This window comes from Pseudorasbora parva, chromosome 12 (assembly GCF_024679245.1).
Source record: "Pseudorasbora parva isolate DD20220531a chromosome 12, ASM2467924v1, whole genome shotgun sequence".
Classification (NCBI taxonomy): domain Eukaryota; kingdom Metazoa; phylum Chordata; class Actinopteri; order Cypriniformes; family Gobionidae; genus Pseudorasbora; species Pseudorasbora parva.
In genome coordinates, this window is record NC_090183.1 from 23,537,727 (window position 1) to 23,562,599 (window position 24,873).

A 24,873-nucleotide genomic window follows, 5' to 3' on the forward strand; every position below is an offset into this window, starting at 1 on the left:
TTATTAGTTGCATATGGTGTAAAAGTTATCTTTATTTGTAACATTTTAGATTTTATGTTTATTAAAATTGTTTCAAAACGTATTGCAGAAATACAGTGAATGACAAGACTACAAATATTAAAAATGATATAACAAGGCATATAATAAAAAAGTATTTGAACATGTAAATAAACAACATTGTGTACATTTGAATCTTGAATTATATTTACAGTTTTTTTTTTCTGTTCATACTGCAGTAGCGCAACAATGGACAGTAGTCCTACACTTCAATACACTAATATATAATACACTAATATATATAATAATCTTAATTTTTATTTATTTTATTTTTTAATGTTTTAATATCCTTAGTTTTGCCTCACAGCGTGATGTTACTTTGCCAGTGTGACCTTTGATAAATATGGGCATATTCCTCCACAGTCTTCAGGGTGAAAGTGGTAGAACCGACAAAGAATGCTGGATACCCCACACCTCTAGAGACTGGATCTTGAAGCATCCCCTGCAGAGAGGTGGACTCTCAAATGTATCACAGCGCTCAGAATAGCCAGCTTTCAGATCAGCCTGGAGGTAGAGCGCATGGCCACCGTCGCCACCTACAGGGTAGACCGTAAGTAAAGGTAAAAGTCTATACACATTACACAACATTTCATCTATGTTAAGGAAGAGACTGTTTTCCCAGTAATGTTGACACAAAGGCAATGTTCCAGCACGTTTGCAAGTGAAATATACACACGGGGTATGCAAATACGAAGCTTGAGAGACAGCCACATTGTTTATGATGATAATAGGGGACAGCTGAGCCTGAAATATGCATTCTGAAACCTTTCCTTCACACTTGCTTATGAGCTCACCAATAAAAAGTGTCTCATCATCTCCTGCCATGAATTTGACAGCTGACAATGTGCAGAATGAAGAAGATTTGTATCTCTGGTCCAGAGAGGCTGCAGTGAGAGTTTGATTTTGAGAGGAATCACTTTTGTCAGGCACTCCGGAGATCTGCAGCACCGTACGCTGGTACCGTTCCATTCCTGGTCTTAGCTGAAAAGTTGATTTGCATTTCAATTATTCTATTATCTACCTCAAATCATATTCTGTTAATGCACCATCAAGCAAAATTTAAAGCTCAACAAATCAATTGAATTGGATAGCAAATGGAGACTTACTCACAGTGAAAACAAAGCACTCTCCCGTGCCAAAGAACTTAAATTCCTTTTCATCACTCTTGTGAGCCCAATCAGAAGACAAGAAAGCTCCACAAATCTACAATGACATGAATAAAATAACGTAAATATAACAAAATATTCAGATTTTAACATTTCTGTAAAATTGTGTACAGCTAACACAGCACTCTAAAACAGGCACTTTAAAGGCCACAGTAACAGTTCAATTTAGAAGCATACTGTCCTGAAGAACCATTTTAGCATAGACAGTATAGCTTCAGAACAGTATGTTTTTGTGTTAAAGTTTAGTGCTCTCTATTTCGGCCCTTTTGTTTATTTTCCGTAACAGTTCAGTAATGGTCAAAATATCCTTTCAAAACCACCTTAAGCCCCTTTCACACTGCACGTTGGACCCGCAATATTCCCGGAACATTGCCGGGTCGCCTTCTGTGTGAAAGCAACCACGTCCCGGAATTGATTACCGAATTGAACCCGGGTCGGGGACCTAGTAAAATTGCGGGATTCGACCCGGGGCGAGCGCTGTGTGAACAAAAGCCAAAACTAAAGCCGCAACGTGTACGTAGTTATCGTGCGACTCCTAGAGCTTGTGTTTTCAATAATACAACCCTGCAGTGCCAGAAGAGCTAGTCGATGTTTTAAATGCAGAGAGTGTTTGTATACAAAAGAAACTAAAATTAAACAAGAAGAAACGTGCGCAAACTGGACACAAGTCGAGACCACGGAGCTCCTTACTATCCGGGCTGAAGCTGCGATCGCTCAACATTATACGTCACATCAGGATGTCACGTGTCAACTCATTCCGGGACCGTTACGGGTTGTGTGTGAAAGCGCACATATTACGGTATTTCGCTGGCAGTGTGAATGGACCAAATCTAGCGGCCCGGGAAAAATGCGGGGTTGCATTATCCGTGTATTTGCCGGAATCGCAGTGTGAAAGGGGCTTTATTGTCTACAGGAGGAAATATCGCCAGATCAGCCTCCACCGGGCGTGACAGTTAGATTCTGCCACATTCTGTGTCTGCATTCGGAGCCGCTCACGCTCTCGTCTGTCTTCCTGTTCCACGGCTGCCGCCACAGACCTTTCTGAGTTTTTTGCGGGTATGTCGCTCTCTCAGTCTGCTTCTTCTGTCTTTAGCCTATTACGGGCCTGCCCGGCCGCGTGTGGGTCTCTTGGGCCTCAAGCACGCAGAAGAGGCAATAGAAAACCTGGAGAACTGCAGTTACTGCCTGGTACTTCCTAAGAAACTCCTTCGACGGCGCCTTAAAGTTGCCGCTACTCAGTGTGGCGAGCTCGACTTGTCGCACTCGGATATGGAACACGGTAAAGACAGCGAGCTACCGGAGACCTCCCGGGGCGCGACGGCTCTTGTTTTGGCTGACCAACCCAATCCTGAGTTTCCCGAAGAGGACATCTTCACGGGTAACCTCCCGCTCGCCGATGATCCGGCCTGGTCCGGTGATTACGACGACGCAGGCCTCCTTGAAATTTCGGAGGACGAGGAGGCCATCCGCCCTCTGTTATTCCCCAGGCTAACGCCCCCGCCACCTTGCCTCAATCCATTCTCCTGGATGTGTGTGAGCGAGCGGTCGCTTGTCTCAACATTAAATGGCCGGCTCCACAGACGTCACAGACCGGGAGAGGGATATTTATGACGGTAAAGTGTTGGGAGCACTAACAGGATGGACCGTTTTTCTGCCTCGGTGCACCAGGCCGTTTATAAATCCTCGGCCTTGGCTGTTAGGACCCTGAAAGTCTCCTCCCTCCTTAGATAGATCCTGAACTATCTGGGCCAGCTGCTAGATAAGGGATCTTCTCCGTCTCCTGCACTGTGGAAGGAGATCATCACGGTTAACAACCTCGTTCTCCGTAATGCTCGTCAGGTTGTCCAAACCTGCGGGCGCTCTATGGCGCTTTCCGTGGTAGGAGAGTGTGAGCTCTGGCTCAACCTTTCTGTTTGGAAGACGGTCCCAGGAAGATGTCCCACGCCAGGCGCCCCCTGTGCATTTGCCTAACCCCCCGGTCCTGGGACGTAATTTTAATCAGGTCAAGGAAAAGCCTCGAAATAAGCTTTCTGGGCTCTCTTCCTGCCCCAGAACCCCTGTCCAAAGGACGGAAGGTTCCTGCTGTAGGATGCCCCCCTCCCGTGTCTGCCCAGCCCATGTGTTTAGTGGACGATGTGTGTTCCCCCCTGTTCAAGGGGATTGTCGTGAGGAAAAGTTCAAAAGCAGTGTTACCCACCCAAAAAATAAAGGCTTCGGCCCCAGTGTTTCCCAGAAAACAAAACACACACAGAAACACAAAAAACACAATAAATCTAAAGAATCAAATGAATTCGTCACAGCGAGATACCCTCTCAATGCAGGGAAATACCTTTTCTCTCATAATTGTGAACCTGCACGTGTCATCCCTAGTTTCTTCACTAGAGGGCGCCATTGCATCACAAATAAGCCAGCTAGGCATGCTCGAAGCCAGCACGGTCCGGATGGGTATGCACACGAGCTTTCAGTCAGCCTGGCTTACTGCAGCACCACCCGAATGGATATTGCGCATGATATTACAGGGCTATCGTCTGCAGATTGCTATGAAACCCCCACGTTTCAGCAGCGTTCTCTTTTCTCACACAGACGAAAGCACGGCCCACATCCTGAAGGAGGAAATCTCCTCTCTTCTAAAAAAAGGTGCGATTCAGGTGGTACCCCACAATCTGATAAACCAGGGTTTCTTTTCCCGTTTTTTCCTGGTCCCACAGAAGGACGGTTCCATCGGGGGTGTTGAACAAACATTTGAGAAAATACAGATTCATAATGTTAACCCATGGTTCGCTCGCCCGTGTCATGAAACGGAACAACTGGTTCACATCGGTCGATCTGAAAGATGCTTTTTTCCACATAAGCATTTATCCACCACACCGGAAGTTTCTTTGTTTCGCCTATCAAGGCATTTGTTACGAACTCACGGTGCTTCCGTTCGGGGAAAAATTAAGTCCCCAAACTTTCTGTTTGCGTGTGGAAGCGGGCTTCACTCCCCTGAGAATGTCTGGTCTACGGATCCTGACATACATTTGCGATTGGCTCATCATAGCCGATATGAGGGAAAAGGTGTTGCAGGACACCTCCCGTGTGCTCGCGCACATCCCATCTCTGGACTTCAGGGTGAATGTGAACGAGCAATTTTACACCCAGTCAGAGGGTGATCTTCCAGGGCATGGAGCTGAACTGTCTCCATGCGAGCGTGTCTCTATCAAGAGCGCGCTCTCTCTCTTATGAACTGTCTGTCACAGTTCAGAGAGGGGGCGAGGGTGCAATATCGCACATGTCTCAGGCTACAGGGTCTTATGGCTTTAGCTATCCAGTTTTTGCCACTAGGACCCCTGAGGATGAGGACGTTCATGAAATGGGTTTTGTCACTACATTTCAGCCTGTTACACGATCTTTGCCGCTCTGTAACAGTGACGCGCACCTGCGCTGCAGCTCTGCGCCACTGGAAGAGCGCGGACTTTTACGCACAGGGTACCCATCTAGGGACTGTCATGTTGTGGGAAGTCGTGATGACGGACACGTCCCTAACAGGCTGGGGTGCCACCCAGGAGAGCAGAACTGTGAACTGTTTGAGGCCGAGCAAACTACGTTCAGAGCACATCAATTATTTAGAGCTTCTAACCAATGCTGTTTGGGGTAATTTTGTGACGAACATGGGAGTACAAATCTTAATGAACTCTGTTGACTGTTCTGTTAATTGTGCTGCTGTTCTAAGCCTGTTTGATGGTTTGGAAAACTTGTAGCCTATTTGTTAGCGATGGTTGTCAATGTTACTCCACTACAGTGTACAATAGTCATTGTCTCAATGCTTTCCATACCTAGCCTCTGTGTTATTGTTTGTATTATTTAATGGACCTTAAAGGGTTAGTTCACCCCAAAATTATTTCATTAATTACTCACCCTCATGTCATTGGACACCCGTAAGACCTTCGTTCGTCTTCGGAACACAAATGAAGATATTTTGTTGAAAGATGATGCCTGAGAAAGGCTTCAGAAAGGCCTCCATTGGCATTCAGTACATTTTCACTGACCCACTCACAAGGCCCATAAAAGGCACTAAAGACTTCATTACAAAGTCCATCTCACTACAGTGGCTGTACAATAATTTTACAATGCGACGAAAATAGTTATTGTGTACACAAAAATCAAAATAACGACTTTATCCATCAAGTTATTGACGTGAACTCGATGCATGCGCGAGAATATGATGCAGCTCTGCCGTTCAATACATGACCCGGAAGAGGAGGAGCGGCGCTATCGCGTGATTTCACGTCCGAGAGCTACACTGAAGACAATAACTTTGCGGATAAAGGAATTTGTATCGATGTGTTTAGTGCCTTTATGGGTCTTGTGAGTGGGAATGTACTGAATGCCAATGGAGGCCTTTCTGAAGCCTTTCTGAGCCATCAGCTTTCAACAAAAATATCTTCCTTTGTGTTCCGAAGATGAACGAAGGTCTTAAGGGGTGCTCCAACGACATGAGGGTGAGTAATTAATGAAATAATTTTCATTTTTGGGTGAACTAACCCTTTAAGTCAAAGCTGAGCATGATGATTTTTTATGATATTGTATTGCATACATCTTAAACCAAGGCAATGCATAGGCTCAAATATGCTTACTTTAACTATTCAGTACTTGAGGGCCATGGCGAGTTTACAAAACAGGCTGGTCAGGATCCCTGAGGTGATGAGAGATGCGTTGGTCCTAACTTGTATCTTGCATGTTCAACAGAAACTATTTAATGAAACTAAATTATGTCCAAATTATTACCAAAGAAAAGTAAGTAAAAGCACATAAAGTCACAAACAAGTGGTACCAGCTAAGGCCGGAGACACACTGCAAGCGGGGCGTTTCTGTTGCGTGTCAGCCGCGAGGCGGCTAGCTGGCGTTTTCTTCTTCTTTGCACACCAGAAGCGTGTCTAACGCGGCACTGCTGCTGGTATTGATGTACAGGGAAGCCCTATACTTCATGTTAAATATAAATATATTGCCTATTGATACAGCAAAGACAACGTCGGCAGTAGCCTTTTGACCATACATATCTATGGTATTGATGGCAAAATAGGCTATTTCAAAATCGATAATTATGCCGTTTTTTATTATTGCAATTAGGCCTATATCTGCATTTATGTTAACCTACAGACTTTCAAACATGAAAATGTCATTTAGTAATATGTATTCGTGTCAAAATGGCATATAAACATCTTTTCCTATGCTATTTTGCCTAGAAACGCTTCGAACACGCTCGCGTGTCGCGTGAAAAATAGGCGTCTCTTCTATTTGAAGCATGCATGCGTTTTCGCCGTGGCTCGGACCGCGCGTGAGCCGCGCGTGTGACGCAGGTAGTATGCAAGCTCTAACCGGTTAACATGGGAGCCGAAATAAAAACGGACACGCCACGCAGCCCAGACGCTCACGACGCGCTTGCAGTGTGTCCCCGGCCTAATGCTGCTGATCAGCAGTGATCAGTGACCACTCCCACACACACATACCATATGCGAGACGAGAGACAGTGGATTCGTGAACCGTGACAATCACAAATGAATGAAGCCGCAGTCAGCCAAGAAGAAGAGACACCACAGTATGATTCAAATATGATAGATTTTATTTATTGTGAACCTAACATTGCATAAGTGCTAGTAATAGGGCTATTTTGGATTGACTTTGTTTACTTCTGTTGTACAGCCTGCAATGGACATGAGATATATAACTAGTCGGAGGAGAGCCCTTCTAGCCAATCATGTTTTGGAGGAGGCATGGCGATTTGCAGGGAGGGTGTGATCGTATGCTTTCAATGCTAGTAGGCTAAAGTTATGTAAGGCCGCCCAAATCGTCCCAATGGAGGCTAACGATCGGCGGGTGAAGTTCGCTGCGCGTTCGTCTTTTCAGCGGGGAAAAGGGGATTTTATTCCAATTCCTCGTTATCTGACTCCATTTAATGATAATTTAGAATTTGGGTTAGAATGCCAATTGGTTATTTGGTCATTCATTTTTAATAGTTTAAGTAGGCTACACATTTAATTATTCCGTTTAACCCTTTGTTGAAATTATACCCAACCTGAATAATTCCAGAGCAAGTCAGAATCCATCAAAGTGTAACAATTTATTTAACAGTCAGGTAAATGTATTAAGCCAATTACATAGTCAATTCAAAGGTAATCCATATAAAACATCAAATACTCTGAAGTAAAGAATGAAATGTATACCTGACTTCTGAAAACTACATAATGCTGGCTATTTTGAGACATCCAGCATTACGGGCTGACCGGTTTAAAGTGTCAAGCCTTGAGCTCTTTGCAACATTTCCTTAAATACCCAGAAACAAATGCACAAACTCTTTCAAATGTAAACACGAGTGCACAATGGGAATTTGCATTGATCAAGACTTGTATTGATGTAAAGGCCAAATGGCTGAAAGCCACACCCACCAAACTAAGACAAGATATCTTTAAACTCTTAAAACATTGATTATCTTTTGGTTAACTTCTGTGGAGTTGAGATATTTGTACCAGTCGCACTGAAACATTTCAAATGATATCAAACACATATAATACTGTATCGTGTGGATTGACATTGTAATATAGAGATTTTGTGTGTATTTTCAGGTGATCTCAGCATGAGACAGGGAAGGAATTGGGGGAGACGGGGTATATAGGGAAAGATGTAGATTAGCTGATACTGAGGTGAGACTTGCGTCTCCAGTGGTGTGTGAGGGACAGTTCAGATGTTAATTTCCTTTATTTTCTCAGAGAGTCCTTGTTCTTCATTCAGACATTTCGGCATATACTAGTTTTTTCAGTCTTACAGTTCCACCTCTTGATCCCAATGGGTCAAACTCTGGTGGTCCTATGGGATCACTGTTAGACGTTGGTTAGACGTTGGTTCAATCCTTGAGATGACGAAATTGTCTTAGCAGCTGCAGAGCCCTTTGGAAGGCTCTTTGTTCACCTGCAGGACACCGTCTCACCAGGTGTGTGTAGCTTGAGTTTAAGCTGGTGGGTGAATGTGTTCAGGTGTTCTACCTGTGGTTCAGCACAGCATGTTCATAGAGTCAGTCTCGGACCTTGGTGAATGTTCAGTTAACGTGTCACTTCTTCATGGGGAAGCTTCTGCTTCTGCACCTTCCCGATAATCTGACTCTCCTTGTGTAATCCTCACACCTCCAATGGTGTGGTTCACTGGGTAGATTTCAATGGGTGGAAGGCTTCTCCGTAGTTGACACCTGAAAAGAGTCTTAATGTCCACTTAACGACTGAACACTGATGAACTTAAAACCGTAGAGAAATGCATAAGAACATATAATGCAAGAAAACATAAAAGAAAAAACAATGTGGGTTCACGTCAGCAGTGCGATTGGTACACCTTCTCTCAAGTGTTTTTTTTTTTAAGGTCATAATTGGTGGGGTGGTATTTAATCACCTAATTCTTCACTATCACTGTGATAAAGTGACAGCGGAATTTAAGTATTCTTGGTCTGGATTACCTAAGGAAATGTAGCAAAAAGTCAGTGCAGTTTATATATTTAAATAGATGATATGCATATAATAATAACATCATCAATAATATTCAATATTCAATCACAATTATGAAGATATACATATATATATATATAATCACTGTGTTTGTTCAGGAATCTTCCAATGCAATTAAGGCAGATCTAAATAAGTTTAGTCATTCAATAATGGAGATTGTGTATTCCTTGTCACAGTGTGTGTGTGTGTGTGTGAGTGTGTGAGTGTGTGTGTGTGTGAGTGTGTGTGTGTGTGAGTGTGTGTGTGTGAGTGTGTGAGTGTGTGAGTGTGAGTGTGTGAGTGCAGCAGGCAGGCTACATCAAAATCGATTACAGGATCAAATTTTAATTTTTGTAAATTGATTGAAGTGCTCACACTTCAGCTTTATCTACTTTGATAATATTTCTGTTATTAGTGGTGTTGACAAATCAGGGGCCCTCTGACTTTCCAACCACATCAATAACAATCAGAAAGTTTAAAAATTTTGAATTTCCATAGCAGGTCTGTCTTTCTGCTTTAGAATTTGCCTCATCAATTTGTGATTAGCCTTGCACATGTGTAATACAGTGTTTTCCCATGAGGATGTTGTGAATAGCGTTTGCTATGTGTGTCTTTGTGATACTGTCATCATGTGACCAACTCTACTATCCTGTGTGTGTGAAGCTATTTGGTTCTGTTGTTGTGAAAAGATGGACAATAGATCTTTAGTGAGGTAACACTTTTGGACTCTATGCCATCTTTTATGTGTAGTGTACAACCTGGATAGATTTGATCTGTTTCAGGTGATATGAGGGTATAGTGAAGGAGGTGTGTGTTCTGTGTGGAGATGGGTGGAGTCTTATCAATAACAATCTGTGTTGCAAAATTTAGTTCCAGTGCTACACAGGGAGGTATACATTTTGTGAAGTGTGAATGACCCCATTAAGTGTTTTCGCACCCATCTCCATCATTCTAGGTTGTTCTAACAATTCCATTGTTCTGGCTCTGATGGGGGTGTTAGCCCCATCCTGGTGTCCATCCTCCAAGGAATTGCAGTTGTCAACCTGAGACAGAAATAATGCAAAGAGAATCACAGTTAATTCGGACATTATCAACAGCTTCAGTCAGATGTGGACTTATTTGAATGGCACTATTATGCCTGTTGCAATTTTCATCCTGGCTGTCACATGAAACAGAGTTTCATCGGCCAGGTCTGAATTGTTGCTGTTGTTTTAGTACAGTGTGTGACACCTTAAAACTGTTCTTACAGTCGAGCCTTCACAGTCTGCTGTGAGCATTAGAAACCCCAGTTCTGCTGGAGAATTTTTCTGGATTAATCAGAGCTTTTATCGCTCATACTGTCATGAATTCCGATGGGTTGGTTCCAATGGCTTTATTTCCAGTTGCTCTCTTTACAGTCAGATCTGTGGGCAGAAATTGATTCACCTGTTTTGGTGTTGTCTGTTTTGAATTTTGTTTTACGGTGTCGCGCACACATTTGATTATTTGAGGTCTCTGTGACCTGTAAAAAAATTGAGGTACTTCTGTGGTGAAGGGTGAATTGGTTTGCTATTATCAGTGCCACACATATAGCTGTGTTCTTGTAAAGGCAAAAGATAACAGCACAACCCCTCCCTTTTGGCACTGGGAATTAACCCAATGCAACACAAGATTAAAATCCAATACATTTCTATATGCATTACCTCAATATTTCATCTGACTCCATAAACTAAAAGGTTTCCAAAGATTTTTAATAATTTATACATTTGAGTACGTGTTTGATTAATCTATTTAACTCTTTTCTCTTATTGGACTTGTTTATTCGGTTCTCGCCGTCGCTTAGGGTCCTCGCACTGGCCATTTATTATGCGGGCCCACGATCACAAACTCGCCAGTCTTAGTCATGTAGACAGAGGTAATTGACTATACTATTTAGAGGGTTGCCCACATGCTCACTCATTCTAAAAGTATTTTGTTTCGTCCCCATAGACTGTGTACACTTAAATTAAAGCAATGTTATCTCTAGTCAGAGGTCACGACCACTACTATAGCTATAAGTCGACCGATACTTTCTCTAATAGTTTTGGTATGATCGTGTCATGGTTTCCCATGTACACTTAGCTAGAGTAACTTTACTTTAAACAGAGGTAAGGCTCACCCTATTTAGGTTGGTCGAGCAACATTGTTGTCCTAAACGGAAATTCCCTTTTTAGCCTTCACAATCTAAGTACACTTGAACTAATGCTAAGCGTTAGACGGAGCTCTAAAATCTCAATTGGCGTGCCCCAATGCTCCACTCAAAAGTAGTTTTAGTCCGTTTCTAACCTGACGCAGATTTGCGGTAACGAATGGATACAACGTAATCTACTAAAGTCCATAATTTCAGATTAAATTAGAATGAAATCAAATGTAACAATCCATATATAATTTGATCTTTCTCCTAATGCCCTGCTTGGCAATTATAATACAATGTATATTATGTTTTGATTTATAATACAATTATATTATATTAAAAACAATATAAATTAAATAATATTATTTCTGGTTCCTGAAGAGTCTGTGGAACAGCTCATTTGTGTTCTTTTCTTCAAAAGGCAATCATCTGCACCATCATGTTCACCAAGTGCACAACAATGGTCAGGCTTAAAGCCAAGGGGTGACTCTGTTGTTGTTAACACAGAACGGACATGCTGAGTGCATCACCAAATCTCTGTTTGAGTTCTGAAGAAGTTTTAGATTGCATCGCGTCAATACATTTGAATATAAAAAAGACTGTGGTTCAGGCTGATGCAAGCACATTCACTCATCTTTTGAGATTACAAATGCCTATTTGCTTGATTTAGTCTATTTAAAGACTAATCTGCATGGCGGCACAATGGTAATTTTAACTGTATTCACAAAATGTGATAGATTTAGTTTGTTACTTATTGGGCGAAATGCTCCCATTGAACAGGGAGAGAAAGTCTGTTCTCCGAGTGGGCGTGGTACGCCCCGTGGGCTCGCTGAGCCACTCAGAACATTAACATGCGGTTTCTTAACAAAAATACAGTAACAACATCACTATTATTCTGTATATCAGTCTCTTAGATTTAAATTCTTACCACCTCTTAATCATTTCTAGTCACGAGTAATTTGCTGGGTAGCAATAATATTTTTAAGCCAATTCTGATCAAACAAAAAGTTCTCTTCATTTTTACATGTTGCATATGCATCAGCCTGTTTTTCCCAACTTTGCCTTCCAATTGTTTACAAACTTAGATTTTTAATTCTATTGTTTGCTCGTTCTCATCGTGCGTTGTTAGTTTGTTGCAGCTAATAAAACAACGGAGAAAGCATTTAGCTGATTTTAAAAACGCTCTAATTTACAAATGTTTATCGAGTCTCAGGAAATAGTTTGGAAGATGTTTTTCCAATTTAGGTTTAGTTGTTGTAGGTCTACGCCGACAAAGAAATATTTTAAAATCCATAACACAAGTTTTAATTCCTCTACTGCGCTGTCGCTATCATGTCCCTGGTATGTGATGTATCTAAATTCTTAAACCCCACCGGATTGCGGTTCCGGTCTAACATTGGGTATTCCGACCCATTCTATTAATGTGTCTATATGGGATGCGTCTGTTTTTCTCTAAACATTTCTAAAAAGGCAAAAAGAATTTTACTCACCAGAACAGCTGAAGAAAGAGAAGTTCAAACCTCTTGTTGATTTTAAAATCGAATACTTGAACGCTGAAAAGACGTTGCTCGTAAGAGAGTCGCAACATCACGGAGGCTGGTCACCATTTTGTAAGGCCGCCCAAATCGTCCCAATGGAGGCTAACGATCGGCGGGTGAAGTTCGCTGCGCGTTCGTCTTTTCAGCGGGGAAAAGGGGATTTTATTCCAATTCCTCGTTATCTGACTCCATTTAATGATAATTTAGAATTTGGGTTAGAATGCCAATTGGTTATTTGGTCATTCATTTTTAATAGTTTAAGTAGGCTACACATTTAATTATTCCGTTTAACCCTTTGTTGAAATTATACCCAACCTGAATAATTCCAGAGCAAGTCAGAATCCATCAAAGTGTAACAATTTATTTAACAGTCAGGTAAATGTATTAAGCCAATTACATAGTCAATTCAAAGGTAATCCATATAAAACATCAAATACTCTGAAGTAAAGAATGAAATGTATACCTGACTTCTGAAAACTACATAATGCTGGCTATTTTGAGACATCCAGCATTACGGGCTGACCGGTTTAAAGTGTCAAGCCTTGAGCTCTTTGCAACATTTCCTTAAATACCCAGAAACAAATGCACAAACTCTTTCAAATGTAAACACGAGTGCACAATGGGAATTTGCATTGATCAAGACTTGTATTGATGTAAAGGCCAAATGGCTGAAAGCCACACCCACCAAACTAAGACAAGATATCTTTAAACTCTTAAAACATTGATTATCTTTTGGTTAACTTCTGTGGAGTTGAGATATTTGTACCAGTCGCACTGAAACATTTCAAATGATATCAAACACATATAATACTGTATCGTGTGGATTGACATTGTAATATAGAGATTTTGTGTGTATTTTCAGGTGATCTCAGCATGAGACAGGGAAGGAATTGGGGGAGACGGGGTATATAGGGAAAGATGTAGATTAGCTGATACTGAGGTGAGACTTGCGTCTCCAGTGGTGTGTGAGGGACAGTTCAGATGTTAATTTCCTTTATTTTCTCAGAGAGTCCTTGTTCTTCATTCAGACATTTCGGCATATACTAGTTTTTTCAGTCTTACAGTTAGCATTTCCCAGATCACCTATTGCACCTTTAATATAGCACTTTCAAAGCATGGTGCTTTATAGAAGCTTTTAAAAAGCGTTCTACTATTGGTACAAGCTGAAGAACTCTGTCTGACACTGTTTAGAACCATTTTACTTAAAAGTGTACGGATTAATAGACATACCTCTTCATCTGTAGTTTTCAAGAGTAGAACGGTTGGATCATGCCCCTCAACATTGGAATAAAACCTAGTTTAAAAAGACATTTTGAGATTTATGCATTTGAAAAACTATATTCAATATAATTTCTTATTTATCATTGATGTATGGGACAATGGATCATGGGTTGTTGTTTTTAATGCACTGGCTAAAAACAAAAAAAACTAAGAAACATTATAACATGTAATATATTAAATCTAATAATTAATATAAGTATTTATATTATCAATAATAACAGTAATAAATTGCAGTTTAATACATTTTAAATGTATTTTAAGCATGTGTAAAAACACGTTTTCAGGTGATTAAATCATATTCTCAAATTATAAGGTTATATTCATGGGATGATTCATGTGAGTGTGCAAGTCTGTGTATAAATAACATACAAGGAGAGACTTCTGCCATGAGTATTTGTACTGAACAGCTGCACAGGACTGAATAGAGCAAATCGCTCTGGAATCCAAGCCCAGACCACCCTCATCTCTGTTTCAGTCACTACAGAGGAGCTGAAGTTCCGAAAATCCATAGCTTGGTATGAACTAGGAGATAACAATGTTGTTGCAGTTTTATTGTTAATGCAAAAATAAAGTTTTATATATAACAGGAATTCTGAAATTCTTAAAATGTATATTTTTTAATTGACCTCACAAAGTCCTCACCTCTTATTGCGTATGTCCTTATGAATTAGTGCATGCTTGTTGGCATTGAAAAGATAAGTTAGTTCTTTGCGTGTAGGCAGCTGAATTTTAAAAGCCGTCTGGAGCAGTGCGTCAATAGTGCTGTGCCGTGCCACATTCTGAACAAAACTCTTGATGTCCTGTTTGAAGTCATCGACGTGGGCCACTCGTGAGGACACGGAGACTTTGTAAAGGCTGAGTAAAGCAAGAGCTACACGGTACAAAACCTTGTAGCCCTCCAGTAGATAGACATCCAGCACTCTGATAGCATATGTAAAGGGGAGATCGGCAAAGATCCACATGATCCAGTCAGAGTAGAACTCAAACAGGTTCTGGCGAGAACTGGCTATTAGCTTCCGGATGCCCCTGCAGTATTTATTGGCAAGGTCACCAAAGGTCATGCATGAAGCGCGTGAAGTGAGGAACGTCTGGTCAATGTAACGCTTTTTAGAGTCTGTGTAGGTCACCAAAGAACAAATACCGTGGAAGCACTGGGCTTCATCTTCACTGAAGTGCAAGAGAAGAGACACCAGAGCGGACAGGATGGGACAGAAGGTGACATCAGGAAAATGCTGATTTATACAAATGAGAATTCTTTTCACTGAGTTCAGACCTGCTTTATTTAAGCAGTATCTGGGAATTTCCCCATCCTCCATAAACTTTGGGAAAGGGTGAGTGCTTGTTTGAAATTCCCCAAAGAGCTTCCCAACTAGACCATGGTAGGCGTCCGCATCAGCATTGCTGGAGTTGCTCTCGATGTTGTGGATGATGTGCTGGTAAGCCTTGGCTCTGAGAGTATGAGGCGTGGACCAGAATCCTGTACGGCCCATTGCTTTGAGCTCATAACGGCCACTTGAGAGGATCTTCCGATAACGGGTGGCCGCGTCTGGGTCGATCTTTTCCCAGTCTACATACTGACCGTATTTCATTCCAGAAGAAGAGCTTATCTCCCAGTTATCTACCTCAGAAATGGTCATCATGGGTACACCCTTTAAACTGCCTTTATTTCCTGTTTAAAGGATGAAGCATCTTTTAGAATCAGCTGCGAAAGTACTGTGATATATTAAAGCTGCAATTGCTCAGAGTTTATGAAAGCTGCACCTCTACGAATTTAATAATGTTAATATTTCAAGTGATGTTCCCAACCATATCATATGTGGGTCAAGAATGACCTCATCTGACACCACATTTCTCAGTTGGAATATCTATGAGCATGTGTACTCAGCCAGCTTATCATTTGGTTGAATATTGGGTAACACTTTATTTTGATGGTCCCTTTTGAATATTCTGTTGACTATAAGCAACTTTGCAACTACATGTCAACTCTCAGTATGAGTATTAGTAGACTGTCTGCTTAATATCTGCTAACATGTGATGGTCCTCCAAAAGACATTCCAAGTACATGTCAACTTATCCTAACATTACCAGTCTACTAATACTTGAGTTAGCATATACATATAGGGGCAACTTTACTTATTGTCAACAGAATGTGTTAAAGGGACCATCAAAATAAAGTGAAACTGGATACTGCTTTAGGTTGGGACTTTGTATTATGGGATATATATTGGTAAAATATTGGTTATCAGATTATATTATTTTAAACATCATTGCATTAATATTACATTTTCCAATGTGCAAGCTCATTTGATTGCTCATTTACTTAAAAAAAAATATATAATAATAATATTTGGGTATGTTGTTTTCAGAAAATTATCCAAAATTGGGGCGCAAGTTAAGAGGTTAAAAACGTTAAAATGTAATAATTAATTTCACAAATCCCAAAATTAAAATATCCCTGCTTTATAGTAATATACATACAGTGCGATGCATAAATTAACTCTTTGAAAAATGATTCTGATTTAGTAATAATTAATAAAAGTATATTGTTACAATAAAAAAGTGTCTTTGCACCCAGATAATTAAACCATATATATATATATGGGAAATTAAATTAAATGTACACTGATGTATACATTTCCAAGTATTCATAATTTTATCATTGCTTGCCTAGTGCTTTAAATGTAACTTTTTTTAAAAGGCAAAAAGATCTTACTTACGCACCTGCAAGATCCTTACTGGCCCATTTGTTTGAGTTTCCTTTAGTTCTTTTGATTGGAGGCTTTGCAGTGATACGTGTCTCACCAGTGTTTCTTTTCCCATCCTCACGGTGTAGTGATCTTGCTCTTGGTCTGATAGCATTGCATCTGCTAAAATGACCTGGTTCCTCATCATCTGTGTCACAAGCATAAAAAGATCTTGAGCGAGGTCTGATGTGGCTTCTGTCCTTGTCAGTCTCTCCCGTTGAGCGTTTTGCCTCGTCAGAACTGTAAAGAGATCGCGAACGTAGTCTGCCACAATTTGTCCGATCTGCAAACTGTGCATTTCTGCCGCCCTCCACATTGAGGAGATTTACATTGGTGGAACCAAAATGGGCAACATTTGAAGTAACCTGGAGCATGGCCTCACCAGTTCACATAACAAAGACTTTGAAAGTTTAGTTTACAGTAGCTTTGTTGTTCTCTTTGTGATGCCCTGAGACACCTGGGTTTTGTTCAGATGATGTGATGTCAGGTGATCTGCTCAGGTGGTTGTAATACTACTGTATACACAGTCAAAAAGTCTTTAGCAGTCAACTGTGAATACTTGAAAATACATTTGTGTAATAAAAGCTATGACATAACATAAGTGGTCTTAAAATATAAATAAATATGTACACACTATTTAATAACTTTAAAAAATACACTTGTATAGGTCTAAATGGATACAACTTTTTATGTTGGATTCTCTCTTATAAAATTATTTAACATGTTCTTCCAGTCATAATCTTTTTGTAGCTGAAGCCATAACCTCACTGTTACAGGATCAAATTCATATGGATGTATGACATAAATATGGTTGAAAATATTACATAATATTCAAAACATCTGCTTATATAAAAAAGTATTGACAATCATCAAGAAAAGAAAGTTCTCAAAGGCTGTTGTAAAGCCTCTATGTGAAACTTATTTACTCTCTAACTATTAATATTCTTATTCAATATTCTATTGAAGTGTCACAGAATGTTGATACCAGACACATTTTACCCAGTGTTTTTCCAGGAAATTCAAAAACTCAGCCCTTCTTGTTTTCAACACTGTTATTAATTCAAACATATATGTTTGGATGTGAAACAAATTGGTGAGGCTCAAAATGGGGGCTAATATCATTAAATAAGATGTTAAACCTGTTCTTTTAGTTAGAATGTTACATGTTAACACACTTGGGTTAAAGTTTATCTAATAAACATTGTGCTGCTTCATATCAAGTGTGGTTGCACAGTCAGGGTACTCAAATTAAATCAAATAAATGAAATTATTAAATAAGAGTTTCAAAATGAGTTTTAACATCAGAATTACATTTTCATAAGCTTTTCTTGAGATGATTACCAATAATTTTGCAATAAAATGGAACACAGAATAGTAAATTCAGTAAGCTAACTGTCCCACAGTAAGATGATTGATTTATAATAATGGACACTTTAATGAGGTTGACACAATTTTTTTTTTTTTTTTTTTGTAAGATAAAAATGTTAGAATGCATAAATACCCAAATGCAGTTGTCAAGATTAATCATTTCATTTAACAACTGACCGATCAGATCTAAGGACAACAATTCTTCTCTCTTTTGTCTCTGTACTGATGTTGTAACAACAGCAAGTCAAATGCTCAACAAAGAAAAAAAGAAAATTAAAAAAAAAAAACACAGGAAAAGGTCGCACACAAAGGCTCAAAAAATGCAAAAACTGTAATAGTGGACTTACTCACAGGTAATGTTTTGAGCATGCAGAATGGGGTGAGAAAAATAATCTTATTTCTGTTTGGGACGGAAACAAGAAATAAGATTTCAATCAGAAACAAGATTGTTTTTCTCACCCCATTGGCAGATAATTTAGCTTGTTTTAGGCAAAAACTCACTTCATTTTGATTTTATTTTTAACGAAAACAAGGAAATATCTCATGTCATTTTACTTATTAAATGAATCTTGATTGAAGAATTTTTAGATATTTGGACTGGAGAAAAAAAAACGAAATAAGAAGAGCATTTTTTGCAGTGTAATTCGCACTGTTCTAACTTTGCATCGTGTTAGTCATTATGGAAATGATCTGGCTCCATCTGTGTTCTTTAATTTGCACGTTGTCAGAAGATCACACATACGCATAGAACTTTCCACTTGCATCTGTGCTTTTTTGGCACTTTTTGTGCTCTCACACTAATTTGCCCTGTTTTGTAAACAAACATTAATATCAGAGCTGCATCTGAAAACTTAGGGAGCTGACTTGTTGCCTCACTGCCTTATAGGCGAAGTCTCTGCAGACTTTGAGCATGGAATTACCTCACAACTGATTTCGGACAGACAGGCAGTATAACGGTTTGTGATCTAGCAAAATAGAGCAAGCTTTAGTGAGAACTAAACAAACATTTAATTACTGCAGTAGCAATTTCTTGCTAGAAATGACACATGCAGAAGTGGAAAACATAGGCCTACTTCCAAAAACATACATTTACACACAAATTGAAAAGCAACCAACTGCACCTTTCAGATTCCATCTTTTTTTAGCTCAACTGTCACTGAATGGAACGCACAGGATTGTGGGATATCAAAGGCAGTGAAGGATGCATCTATGCAAAGATGCATCTATGTATCTAAGGAGACAGGAAGTGAAGATAACATTGAATTCGGACGTGCCTTGATGTCTTCCTGCCTTGAAATGTGTCCTCTGAAGGCAGCATTTTTAAGTTTTCAGATGTAGTCGATCACAAGCTGATAAACATAGAGTAACCTCCCCCCCAGGACCACATGATCAAGCACATAAGCAAGGCGCACACACACACAAATCCTCGCATAGACCTAGGGCTGGGCGATATGGCCAAAATTTCATATCCCGATATAGCTCATTTGATATCCCGATAACGATATACATGACGATACAGCAATTTTTCTGTTAATTCAGTTTATGAATAGTCTATACAAAATTACAATGTGGAAATGCAGTTTGAAAAAATATACAAAACAAATAAAGGTAGTATGGACTACATTTTTATTTTATTTAGAACCTTTTTTTCAAGCAAGACTGTTGGTAAAGTTAACACCTGCCTAGGGATGTTAGGTCCCTACCAACGTTAACTGATCAAAGTTGTCGGTTTAAAAAAAAAAAAAAGTGATCTCTAAATTAGGCTATTATAGACAGTGAACTAAACGCTACTACAGTTAGCAATCTCATTCCAAAATATTTTTGTGTTAAGTGAACATATCCCTCACACTCAATTTTTCATAACTCGTCTGTTTGTACTTAATAAACCAATAAAAACATTTGACGCGAGGTCACAGCGTTTGGGTTTGCGTGCTCACAAGGTTAAAACACTGCAAAAAGTAAACAGGCTAAAACACTCGAGGTTAGAACCAGGGCAGACGACAGTTATGAAGCGTGCATTTCGCTTAAAATGGGCTTACTTTTGGAAATATAGTAGGCTACATCTACATTTCAGTGGTAACACATAAGGTGTTGATCGTCTTTCTTTATTATTGTTAGCACTAAAGCGGCGTCTCTTCGGAGCTGTCATTTTCTTAAATGAGCCGCGGCAATGTTTCAAATGAGCTTCTAAGGCTAGACAAATTTCTTTATTTTCAACGCGATCACCTTGTACCCAAACCATTTCGAAACTAAGGAGCCATTGTCCTCAGATTACAAACAAGCTCCTCGGCGGCGCGTTTGCGGGACTCGTGTTTCGCGCTGTGAGGGATTTTAAAAAAGTGATGTGAGTGGAAGGGAGGCGGACGCGCTAGGACAGTGTGTGTGTGTGTGTGTGTGTGAGAGAGAGAGAGAGGGAGCGCGGCTCGCGGCTGTTATTTCAAATAGCGCAGCATATTTTAAACTAATCGGTTAACCAGTTTCAACCGGCTAATGAGGCTCGGTGGTCTGTCAAGAAAATGTTTAGTTTTCGCCATCCCTACACCTGCCATTAAAATATTTCAATATATGGCTATATGGTGTGCCACACGTAAAAGCCCGTTGCAGCGTCTGTGTCTGAAGTTTGTTTTGAGCGCTTATGCCACCACTCTGGCATAATTACTCTGAGAATTACCCTGGTCTGAACCGCGTCTACTACCGTCCTCCATGTTTGTTTATGTTTTTTAGCGTGCATGGGCATGCCGTGGCGTGAGGTGCATCTTGACGTAAAATTCTGCCGTAAACGCCTTATCGCGGCGTAAGCGATAGAGCCTAATATAAAACGATAGACATTTTCTATCGTCCAGACGATATATTTCGTCATATCGCCCAGCCCTACATAGACCCATAATAAAAATACTTTCAGTCTCTTCCTACTTGTATAACAACTTAACAAGTAGGAAATATACATAAATTGTTATCAGTTTGCACTGCATAAGTTATGAATTATATATAGATTAATACTTAATCCTTATTAAAGGTACTGAAGTTATTTAGCCAAGAGTAGAACATATTTAGTGAGCAATTACTTTAGTTCTTTACATTGTCATTATAAGTGGTTACTGTCACATCTTCCGCTGTCGCACATGATGCGTATGATGCTGAAGTCGCAGTTACAAAACTTACAAAATGCGTGACTGTCCTCCACCTGCTCCTCTTCAGAAAAATTTAATTCGCTGTCCCATTGATCACGGTATTTACATGAGGGTTTTGGTCTTAATTGGCAGGAGTGCCTTCCGTCTAACGTCCATCATCCGTCTCTGTTTTAGTTTTTTCCCCACGCACTTGTCATCTGACCTCACACACTAACCTCGCGACAACAGCCACCTACAGTATACAGGCTACTGCAGATGGCAGTTATCACCTTATCACGAGGCCAGTTACAGGGCTCAGATTGGAAATGTTTTTGTTTTTTTCCTCCGGTATTATTATTTTTTTAATAACGCAGGTTAAAATACGGGATATTTACAGGAAACATACGGGAGGACAGCGGGAAAGTATGGTAAAATATGGGACTTTTCCGGCCAAAACGGGATACTTGACAGATATGACACACGCACACACACACACACACACACACGTCGTGTTTCCATGTTTTATGGGGACTTTCCATAGGCGTAATGGATTTCATACTGTACAAACTGTACATCCTATCCCCCTGCACCGCCCCTGCCCCTAAACCTACCCATCACAGGAAACATTCTGCATTTTTACTTTCTCAAAAAAACTCCTTCTGTGTGATTTATAAGATGTTTTCCTCATGGGGACCTAAAAATGTCCCCACAAGGACAAGGATTTCGGATATTGCCATCTTTTTGGGGACATTTTGTCCCCATAACGTAGGGATTACCAGGCCACACACCCACACACACACACACACACACACACACACACACACACACACACACACACACACACACACACACACACACACAAATAAACAAATAGGCCTAATGGAATCTCTAGTATCATCACACATTTTAAAATTCTTTATTAATTTGTGAATTGGTGTTAATACAGGCATACCATCACCTTTTATGACTCACATATCTGTATTTTTGAGAATGACCTCTTTCAAATTCATAATTCTAGATTATCAAGAGTTAAAACTTTTTTAAAATAATTTGCAATGTTTTAAATGTACAACGGCACATTGTTCTGTATGTTCTACTACAGTGCCCTTAGCAGTATCAAGTAACATGTTTACAGCATTTATAATTAGATCTCCTTTCTTTTCTTTTCTCTTCTCTTCTCTGTAAATGAGCTCAGATTTGATTTACCGAATGAAGTGTGTCTAAAGGAGGCCACCGTCTGACGTCATGCCCAAACAGGAACCAACACAACGCAGTTTGTTGATGTGATTTTTGCAGTGAGTTTCTACAAAAAAAAGGCTTGTTATAACTGAAAAAAATTGCCGCAGTATGTCACAGGATTTCTGGTAAGAGTTTTATATCGTTATCGTTTTTTGACTTATAAGGTCTACGGTTCAGTGCAGCAGAGTTCAGAAAACTCAATTTGCTATTTAGGTCAGAGGATCTGTAGCAGCCACATCAATTGAGAATGAAACTATCTGTGTTGATTTCCTTTATGGCTCATTATACCCTATACGTTAGTTAATAACTGTGTGTTTATGTCAACATATGTGGGATTTATACGCGGCGAAAAAACGCGTAAGTAAGAATACTCAATGTTGCCAGGCTGGTTAGATGAGATCTGTCACATGATTGTGACAGATGACAATCTTGTGATTTAAATGACTGGCAAGTTAACACACATCTTATGATCTGTTTACTATTAGCATCATTTCATAGATGAAAAACTGTTTGACAGAACTGCCATTTTTGTTTTGTTTCCCATTGTTTAGGTTACAGAATTATGATGCAGCTTGTCGGATGGCTCAAGAAATTGCAGAAAACATCCATGAAAGAAACCGACTTCAGAGAACTGGAGGAAATCCAGCCAAGGTAAAGAAAGGGTTCCATTGTTGTTCATACAGTAAAGTTGAGCCCTCTGTGTTAGGGGTCTTTATGCTGTAACGTCTCCTTTCTTGTGTGTCTGTCCCCGTAGCTGAACATGACCCTGAGAGCATCATTACAGAAGCTCAAACAGAATATAGCACAGCTCAGGGAGACGTTAATCCGAGCTGCTGCTCAGAGGCAGATGTATCCTTTCCAGAAGAATTAGTACAAATTTTATGCACTAATCCTGAGAGTGAAATCCAAAGAATTTGAGAGGTAAGTACAGTATGTTGTTGTAATATTTCTCTCCAGAGGACGATTGTGATATCTCTGCAATATACTCAAATACATTATACACACAACCAGTCGTCATGGGTATATTTGTAGCAATAGCCAACAATACATTGCATGGGTCAAAATTATCGATTTTTCTTTTATGCCAAAAATCATTAGGATATGAAGTAAGGTCATGTTTCATGAAGATATTTTGTAAATTTCCTTCTGTAAATATATATACAAATTATTATTAGTAGTAATATGCATTGCTAAGGATATGGACAACTTTAAAGGCAATTTTTCTCAATATTTTTTGTTTAGGGTTTTTTTGCACCCTCAGATTCCATATTTTCAAAAAGTTGTATCTCGGCCAAATCTTGTCCTATCCTAAAAGAAAAATCTTATTTATTTTGCTTTCAGATGATGCATAAATAAAAAATGTACCATTATTATTGGTTTTGTGGCCTAGGATCACATATTTGGAATAATCTGTTCATTATGGTTGGTTGTGCTGGTTTTGAAGATTCTTTAAATGATTGAGTTTCGAATCCATTTTCTTTGTGGAACACAAAATATATATAGTCACTTTAATTTACCCTTGAGGACAGAGAAATCAAATGTTTAAGTCCAAAATCATGATCTTTCAGAAAAAAAAGCTTCCCTTAATGACAAGAAATATAAATATACACTTGAGGGAACAATTATTAATTATGTCACCTGTTATAATTATTTGGGTCTGACATCCTCAGCTTCTGGAAATATTGACACTGCAATGAAAGACCTAATGGCAATAAGTAGGGCTTATTATAGTATAAGAAAATCTCTGTTCAAATTTAACCCACCCATTAAAGGGATACTCCACCGCTTTTTCATATTAAACTATGTTATTCTCTTAACTAAGACGAGTTGATGCATACCTCTCTCGTCACAGTGCATGCACTTAATCGCTCTGATGCACGTTGACATTCTGATAGCACTTAGTTTAGCCCACTAAGCCCAGTTCATCCACTATGGTACCAAATAGAGATCAAGTTAGGAGCGACCAAACACCTCCACATTTTCCCTATTTAAATACAGTTACACTAATAGCTGAACGACCAAGTATGCTGACACAAAATAAAACGTGGTGCTTTTTTAGCAGGTTAAAAAGGAGAACTATAAAGTATGGCGGAATAGCACTTTTGAGAGTGCTTCAACTCGGCGGAGTAAAAGTCACGGCTGAAAACTCCTCCCTCACACCTCCCCCTCACCCCTATTGATGGATACGTGGCTGTGAAATCTGGGGCCCCAAATGTAAATTAAATTATGAATCCTGGGACAAAAACCCAGTTGAAATTTCCCACCTTGAGTTCTGCAAAAACATCTTGGGAACTCCCAGAAATGCTCCAATTCTGGGTTGCAGGGCCGTATGGTTCCCTCTCCTATCTGAAATCTAGAAGAGAGCAGTGAAGTTCTGGTTCCATCTTTCAGATGCACAGTCTCTTAAATACAGGGCAGGAAACCCAGAGAGTGACCCCATGCAATACTTAGTGGGAAAACATCAACTCATTTTGTTGCAGACATTCAAAAGTTAAAGAAATAGGAAAAATAACCCAGGAAGAATATATCCGTGATTGGCAGATCAAAGTCACACAGTCTTCTATGAATGAAAGATTATATACCCAATCTATATTAGTGCTGATGACATGAGTGTCGCACGACCCAAGTCTCTGTGTGGAAAATGGGCCACTAACAGAGCTGGAGAGCCAGAGAGCTCAGACTGTGTTCACACTGCACTGATGGAGCCGTA

The 24,873-nt window shown here is 39.7% G+C and overlaps 2 protein-coding genes across 4 annotated transcripts in view; one reads left to right on the forward strand and one right to left on the reverse strand.

The window, feature by feature from the left end:
* Positions 1-244: 244 nt before the first annotated feature.
* LOC137094187 (TBC1 domain family member 24-like) lies at positions 245-16,866 on the reverse strand. Of its 2 annotated transcripts, XM_067459519.1 has the most exons (7): positions 16,424-16,866; positions 14,345-15,371; positions 14,072-14,224; positions 13,652-13,715; positions 1,168-1,260; positions 852-1,038; positions 245-593 (listed from the first exon to the last, which is right to left on the reverse strand). In XM_067459519.1, exons 1-7 carry the CDS (start codon positions 16,818-16,820, stop codon positions 424-426), a joined length of 2,091 nt encoding a protein of 696 aa, XP_067315620.1. In that variant the 5' UTR covers positions 16,821-16,866; the 3' UTR covers positions 245-423. The 2 variants fall into 2 exon arrangements, with proteins under 2 accessions (XP_067315620.1, XP_067315622.1); XM_067459521.1 differs by lacking the exon at positions 245-593 and having other exon boundaries at positions 855-1,038; positions 1,164-1,260.
* stx8 (syntaxin 8) overlaps positions 489-24,873 on the forward strand; it is a 103,511-nt gene continuing 79,126 nt past the window's right edge. The window contains exons 1-3 of one of the 2 annotated variants that reach the window (XM_067459523.1): positions 489-617; positions 22,715-22,814; positions 22,918-23,012. In XM_067459523.1, coding sequence (XP_067315624.1) covers positions 22,743-22,814; positions 22,918-23,012 — 167 coding nt within the window. In that variant the 5' untranslated portion in view covers positions 489-617; positions 22,715-22,742. Of the gene's footprint in view, positions 618-22,136; positions 22,289-22,714; positions 22,815-22,917; positions 23,013-24,873 lie in introns of those variants that run through there. The other variant, XM_067459522.1, reaches the window with a different exon arrangement.